At 33.5% G+C, this 8,297-nt stretch overlaps 1 protein-coding gene across 1 annotated transcript; it reads right to left on the bottom strand.

Moving 5' to 3' along the window:
* Window positions 1–359: 359 nt before the first annotated feature.
* Window positions 360–4,297, bottom strand: LOC115964924 (putative disease resistance protein RGA3). The gene is made up of 3 exons (XM_031084151.1): window positions 1,138–4,297; window positions 553–668; window positions 360–413 (listed from the first exon to the last, which is right to left on the bottom strand). The coding sequence occupies exon 1, from the start codon at window positions 4,295–4,297 to the stop codon at window positions 2,363–2,365; it is 1,935 nt and encodes a 644-aa protein (XP_030940011.1). The 3' UTR covers window positions 360–413; window positions 553–668; window positions 1,138–2,362.
* Window positions 4,298–8,297: the final 4,000 nt, after the last annotated feature.

Here is an 8,297-nt window from a genome sequence, read left to right as displayed (position 1 = left end):
ACTCCATCCCACCATTGACAATCACCATGTACCTCTCCCACTCAATTCCCAGCATGAATCAACAAATGACAACCCTCAAAACCCTGAATCTCATCCCCAATTTCCCAACACCTCCTTCAACTTCAAGACCTACAATCCAAGACGACTTAGAATCAATCCCAGTCCTTGGTCTTTGTCCACGTATCCTCTCGCTGAGCCCTAAACCAATATTTATCACATAAGCATACAAGTGTTGAATTTAATTATTAGAAGCAAAGAATTAATCTTGCATTGTATTATGTTAAAAAAGGGAAAAATAGTGACTTGTGGGAAAAAAAAGAAGAGAAATTTATTAAATACCTGAACTTGTTTGCAGATTATACATGTGAGCTCCCTCTCCAATTGGATAACAACCATGAATAAACCTACAGGTCCTACACTCACATCATGACTAAAATTATTGAATTACACAACCAGATCCTATGGAATTTGATCGTTAGAGAGAGAGAGAGAGAGAGTGAGAGACAGAGGATTAATATGTAAGAGAAAAGGAAGAGTAGGAGATGGACTTACCAGTTACCACTTTGTTTCTGTAATATGGGTTCTTTTCCCTTTTTTTTCTAGGACAGGCAATACCAAAATATCTGCCATTTTTTGTAATCTGGAGAGTCTCTTGATTGAGTATTGATCTGTTTCATTTAAAAGAAATAAATGGAAAAAAAGTAAATAAATATAGGAGACGGAATAGAGGATAAAATATATCTAATAAGATGGTATATATCAGCAATCAAATAAGAGAGAGAAAGAAATTGGCGGCAATAAATAGTGTCGGTTAGTTTCTGATTAGCTTATTGTATATTGGGTACAATTAAACTTAGCCATTTGTTAATGGATATTTTAGAAAAGTTTCGACACAACTTTCATAAGAAATATAAAAAAGTTGTTAAAAAATTAGTTGTTACTTTTTTATTCTCTCATAAAAAGTTTTTAAAAATATTTCTTAAACTAATGCATTTAAGGCATCTGTTAACTTGTTCCTTTAAAAGATAAAGTTGCAGGTATCTTTTATGCTAGGCATGAGACAAACTGGGCTGATTTCAACTAGAATCATATAATTAAAAATAAAAAGCAAGTGATTTGAGGTATGAGTACACTTACCAACTGTTCAACCTGCTTTGTTTTCGACAAATTTTCAATTGATATCGACATCGGGAATATGGGCAATTTTGTACCACTCTGGGCCGCTCCCCTTTGCACAACATTCATTTAATTTGGGGCAACACCAAATCTCCAGCTTCTCTAATCTGAGGCGTCGCATTGCTTGCGCTGTGGGCAGTTTCATCAGGTTCTTGCAAGAGTTAAGAGACAGGTATTGAAGAGAAGAAAGGTTACCCAACCATTCGGGCAAAACTTCTATTCCATCAAATTCATATATGTACAGATATTTAAGGGAAATGAAGTGTTGAATTTTGTCCGGGAGGGAGTTGAGTTTAGACCATCCATGCAAATATAATATTTCAAGGGAGTCGTGTGAGTGTTGGATGGAATTGAGACTGGGGAAAGCATCCAGCTCCTCAAAATACCCACCAATCTCCAGAGACTTCAAGTGGGTGAGGCAATCCAATAACCCCTCTGACAAACCCGTCAGTTTTGGGCAATCAAAAACGCCTAGATTCTTAAGAGAACGCAATTCTAGTAGATCTGCAATCAATATCAGATTAGGACAATTATAGATTCTCAGTTGAGTAAGGGAATGTAATTCTTCTCCTAGATCTGCAATTGATATCAGATTAGGACCTCCCTCTATCTTCAATTCTTGAAGGGACGTACATAATTGCAGTCCAGTGGGTAGAGCTTCAACACCGCACTCTGATATCTCCAAGCGTCGAAGAAGGGACGTGACATCTTGTATTTCTATACTTGGAAATGACTTCAGATTAGGACAACGCACTACTATCAACTCTTCAAGGGAAATGAAGTTGTGCAGTAAATAACTCAACTTTGTGCAGTTCTTTATTTTGAGTGATCGGAGAGAAGCACAGAATACGTTTTCATGTGGTGAGATGGACTCCAAATCAGCACAACTCTCTATCTTCAAATCATTGAGACTACAATTGTTTTGCAAAAGCTGCTCTGGTAGAGAAGCAAATTCTAAAATATTAGAAATACAAAGGGACTCGAGTGTGGTAAGCTTGCTGCAAATGTTTTCGAATGGCCTGCTGCAGGTTTGGAAAATATTTAATTTCTTAAGAGATGGAAAATGACATGGAGCGGTTTCTAGTTGGTAACATAATTTAATAATCAACTCCTCAAGGCAAGGAAAAACCATTCCTGTTTCTGTTGACTCTGTTGCGTCCTTCCATTCAACTAGATTGGGCACCCTTCATAAAATAAGTCTTTTCAAAGCTGGGAACAACACATTTTTGCAACTGCCATCATTATAGTTGCTGTAAAACTTAGTGTCTATACATCTTAAATTATCCATATCACTTATTTCAAGAACCTTAAGACATGGTAGAAGCCCAAGAGTGGGAAGAACCTCACATTCGCTGCAGCCACTTAATATGATTTCAATCAAATTGTGAAATAGAGAAAAACCATCCCTTGCAATGCTACTTGTCAACATCCATGATGGGAATTTCTTTCCTTTATAGTTTTGGATTGTTAAGCTTTTCAAATATTGGTGAGGCTGGAGACCTTCCAACACCTCTTCATCATTATAGCCATTGCCTTCTCTTTCCTTACTCCAACAAAATCTCAACATGTATATTTTGTCCTTTTCTACTAAATTTGCACCTCTGGCTTCTTTTTTATCTCTCACATGCTCTAGACTACGGATGTATAATTGTCCTATAAGTTGATTTAAGGGTCCCAATTCTTCAATTCGATGACCTGCATGTTGACCCACTGTGAAACATGGATATGTTTGTAGACAGGTCAATTGCCCTATATATTTAACTGCTCGCTCAATCTCATCATCGATATAAATATGCCTCAAGTTAATCAATTTTTTTAGATCTTTTGGAAGCCCTTTGGCATTGCAATATTTGACTATTAAAGTTTGCAAATTGTAGAGCTTGGTGATGGACTTTGGCAATACTTTGATGGAGGTGCTTGAGAGGTGAAGAAGTCTCAAATGTATTAACTGACCAATTGAACTTGGCAATACTTTTATACTCTTTCCATATAATTTTAGAACACGTAAGCATTCAAATCCTAATAACATATTACCAAGTACAGCGTGTTCAGAAACAAATGTGCGCAATTTCTTGACACCTTTTAAAAATGGCATTCTTGGTACAATTTTGGCATCAAATTGGACGAACAAATGCCGTATGTGGTTGATATCACCCCCCAAATCCCCATGCAAAATTAAGGTCTCAAATTTTGAAATTGAGAGTGCAAGATCATGTACCAAATCATGCATCTTGCATTTGATAACATTACCATATGCATCCTTTTTCGCATCTTGAAATAAGGAATTCGCCAACAAGATATCAAAATACATGTTACCAATATCCTCCATCACCAAACCACTTCCTTGAGATGGTTGAAGGAACCCTTCAGCCATCCAAAGTTGAATTAATTCTTCCCTTTTCATATCATAGCCTTTAGGAAAAATTGAACAATATGCAAAACATTGTTTAAGAGATGATGATGGAAGATTATCAAAGCTTAATTTTAATACCGGTAACACTTCATTGCTATCATGTAGGGAATTCCAAACTTCACTATTTTGAATTTCCAACCATTCATTTTTCTCCTTTTTGTGTGACATCATCCCTCCTAAAACCCTTGCTACTAATGGAACACCTCCACATTTTTTGGCAATATGCCTTCCAATAACCTCCAAATCTTTAGTTAATGGATTTCTTTCATTTGCAGATACTATTTTCCTGATTATGAACCAACATTCATCTTCTGATAGATTTTTCAAGTGACATCGATGAGATGTCTTCATGATTTCCGCCACCTTGTCACTACGGGTTGTTACAATAATTCTATTTTCTGTATTCAAATTAATTTCTAACAAACAACTCCTTAAAGTATCCCATTCATGAGGATTTTCATTCCATACATCATCAAGTATTAGAAGATATCTTTTACCATGCAATTGTTTTTTAAGACATTCAAGTATTGCATTCTTGTTTTCTAAAGTACTTGAGTTATGGGTAAGAGATTCAAGAATCTCTCTCAAAATCTTTTTATCATCAAAATTATTAGAAACACACACCCATATTGTTTCATCAAAATATTTGTATACTAGCTCATGATTGTATACTAGTTTTGCTAAAGTTGTCTTCCCCAAACCTGCCATTCCTACTATGGAAATGACCAAAAGTTTGGGATAATCTCAAGATTTGCATTTACTAATCTCTCTCTAGTAAGTCCAAATCCATTTGCTTCTTCATTAATCTTTTTTAGTGATTCGCTAATAGTCTTAATCTTGTTGGCCATCTTGATACGAAAAGCAATAGAGTTTGAAGATGAAAAGAAGAAGTGTACCTTTCTTTTCATTTGGTTTCGGATCTCTACCTTTTGCCAAAGAATCTCATAATCAAGCTCGTCCAACAAATCATCAGCTTCATAAGCAATATCTTTAAGCCTCTGCAACCAAAGCCTCACAGACTCTTCTCTCACTTGCCTTTTCTCTGCATCAGCCAGCACGGCTTGAATCATCTCTACTGACTGATGCAACCGTCTCAGCTCCTCCTTGAAACTCCAAGCAAGGCCGATTTGTTCAGTAATAAGTGCAATCAGCTTGCTTAGTATTCTCTTAGCAACATCAGCAAGGATAGCCTCAGCCATGGTTTCTATGGTTTGTACTCAGGTAAAAGTCAGAAATAAGCTGTAAGTATTTGGAAAACAATAGAGGAATGAGGATGCAAAAGACTAACAAGCAACAACAATCAATATATATATAAAAGTAGAGATCTTATGCGGGAGAGCATGAGGTTTTGCCAAGTAACACCCTCTTTGAAAAGATAATTGATTTTTTTTTTTTTTTGAAATTAAATACATCATTCTTAATTTATTGCACTTATTAGATGCCACATTAGTTATTTTCTAAACTAAATAGATTTTAATTAGTAATAAATAAGACTAACAGACAAGATAGAGGGATGTTAATCATCAAAAACTTTTTTTTTTCTTTATTCCTCCATCCAAAGGTTTTCTTATGTTTATGCCTACTCCTCTTCCCTTATAACTAAATGCCTACTCTTCCAAACCACTACGTGCCTTCTCTTATGCCTATGTTGCTAAATTGCCAATTCTATGTTCTATAATTTGCACAAACTGAAATAGCATTCAGATTATTTAAGAACACATGAAATCATATAAAAATCACCAAATTAGAGTTTAAAATTATAATTAAATTTTTAAAAGAAATCTAGGCACATTTGCACAAAAATTCCATGTAACTAAGTCACACCTAGGAATATTGAACCATTTTTCCTTTGTATAAATAGAAGGGTCCTAATGAGATGAGGAGACTAACAATTTTCTCTCCAAAACATTTATTGTAGGAACACAAGTTTTCCGTTATAGACTTTGCACGATTAAAGAACATGACTTGCCAACTAATCAAACTAGATTTCTTAGTACCTACAACAATTTCACAACATCAAGAACAAACCCCAATGTATACAATGTCAAATTCCATTGTCTCATGTTACATCAAATGAGTGTTTAATGTTTCTCGCAAAGTATTGAATAGTAAAGCTTATGGGCCATAGTCTCAATTACAACTCTCTATCATGTTGGACTTAGATGACACCTATCAACAACATATCATTATGAGATGCCGAAAAAATTTGGTGTGTACACAACGTTTAGTGTGGATGGGAAGAAATTTCATCCTATTCTAATTGGTTAGGTTAGTAAGGGACCTATTCCAATTTAATGATCCTGGAATTTTGTATACAAGTAATAATCAAGGAAACTTCCACCTAAAATAAGTTGGACTTTTGTCAAGAGAGAAAATTGATATCTAGAAAAATCAAGCTAAGGCTGGCCAAAATGGACCATATTCTTAATTTCTTATCTCTATTTGTTCTGTATACAAGACTTATAGTCAATGCTTGGCATATAAAAGTTGAACATCTTATCTAAAGTCCATCCCCTGAAAGCATGAGAAAAATTCATTTAAACCAACACAATATATAAATTATAAAGGAATCAAAGAAAAATTGTAAAAAATAATGAAAATTTAATCTATGCTTAAATTCTTATAAGGATGAACACAATAACAATATCCTTAAAAAAAAAAAAAAGATAAAAAAATCTATACTTATTTTATACGTATGATAAAGTCTTATCACAAAGTTTTTTGAGACTCATGTTGATTAGTGATTAGAAGTTATAAAGGAATAATCATCAATATAGATATATATATATATATATATATATATATAAGCAGAGATCGCATACGGGAGTGCATGAGGTCTTGTTATATAAAATAAAAAAATGAAAGGAAGGTCAGATATTTTGAGCTACACCGCTACACGTGTCCCACTTACCGACTTATTCCCCTACCAATCACACATATCTCTATCTCTCTCTCTTGGCGGCTCATCCCTCTTTCCTTCTCTTTCGACTTTTCAAAGTTTTCATACAGGCACAAAAACACGTATCTCCTAGAGGAAAAAAAAATTATTTGTTATATTTTTTTATTTATTTTTAAAGTTGCGTCACCCTCTTCCAAAAATTTAGACCCCCTCCCTTTTAATTAGTTTAACCCAATTAGCAACAACCCAATTAAAAAATTTAACAAAAACAAAACTTTAAAATAAAAAATTAGCATTAGGTATTCTAAATACTAAATATTTAGTATTTAAAATACCAAATACCAAAAATATTATTATATAAGACATTTCAAATGCTATATTAAAGTAGCAAAAGTAAGTTTTGAATTAAAATATATATATATATATATATTTTTTTTTTTTTTGCAATAGCCGTGTTCTTAAGAAACAATATTAGTTTGTATTTATTTTTTTGTCATTGTTGGTAGATGATTGCATCTTTTTTTTTTTTTTTTCTGAGAGAGAGGGAGAGTTTTAACCTATGACATTCGCCTTTGATAATAGCTCTTTATTATCAAACCAAGACACTAATAAGTTTTTGGTGTAAGCAGGAATTGAACCCCGAATATTTTGTTTAACCATCAAAGACTTTACTAGATGAGCTAACTAGAACCCACAAATGATTGCATCTTAATGTATTAAGAAATAATTATATTGTATATTTATTTTGGTTGATAGTTTGTTAATACTATATGAATACCTATTTGGGTTTTTTTTTTTTTTTTTTGTCCTTATACTTCGGCTCCCCTAACTTGAAATCCAAGGTCTGCCCTTGCCTCCACAATTATTTTTCCTGCGAGTTTTACTCGAAAAACTCCATAAGAACCTCTTAAGCTCCCATATCTCATTTTATTTAAGGTAAAATTAATCTCCATGACCCGCCTTTTAATATCTTTGGATATTTATCCTATTTCCATTGGATTGCTTTTTGGTATTGTGGGTTTTGTTTTAGGGGTTGTTGCATTGTGTTTGTTATGACATTAAGATTTGATCGAAGGTTTTTAACTTAATGCGATGAAATAGATGTATTGTATGGTAACCATGTAAGTTGGGTTTCTTGAGAATCATGTAGGTTTTTTATTAATATGGGAGATTGGGGTTCATTTTTGAAAGAGAGTTTCCTTGTATTTTGAAATGACTTTGGCATATGTGGGTGCGAGTAGAGTGTTAACTATAAATTTGTGCAAGTAATGTGAGCATGTGCTTTTTGTATGCTAAGTGTTTGATAAATTGTCTCTATGAGTTATGAGTTTTGGTTTCTTGATTTTTGGTTTTGGTGATTGTTTAATGAGATTATAGGCTTCATCCCTTGTTTTTAGTATGCTTTGACACATGTGGTTGTACTATAAATCATGTCTAAAGCATTTGGGCTAGTATTAAAAATATAGCAACTTTCTTTTGGATTCTATAGACTATAGCTGTTAGGGATAAATTTGAGATAGCTGCAGTTCCATATTTTTAATAAATTATAGAAAAGTAGTTTTGAGCTAAATTTTCTATGGTACATTGTATACATATAAGGGAATGTTCCCTTAAATATTCGAATTAATCAGATAACTTTTCATTGACCAAACGAATTTAACAAAACAGTTGGCTTGTTATGTATTGAATATGAAAGCAAGACTAAAACGTCGAGAAATTATGGAATTTATCCCAAACCTTGGTTGATTTTATCTTGGCTTAAACTTATTATTTAGTACCCAAAGAGATTCATGAATCTAGCTGCCTTTA

This window comes from Quercus lobata, chromosome 10 (genome assembly GCF_001633185.2).
Source record: "Quercus lobata isolate SW786 chromosome 10, ValleyOak3.0 Primary Assembly, whole genome shotgun sequence".
In the NCBI taxonomy this organism is placed as follows: Eukaryota; Viridiplantae; Streptophyta; class Magnoliopsida; order Fagales; family Fagaceae; genus Quercus; species Quercus lobata.
This window is presented reverse-complemented; position numbering and strand designations above follow the sequence as displayed.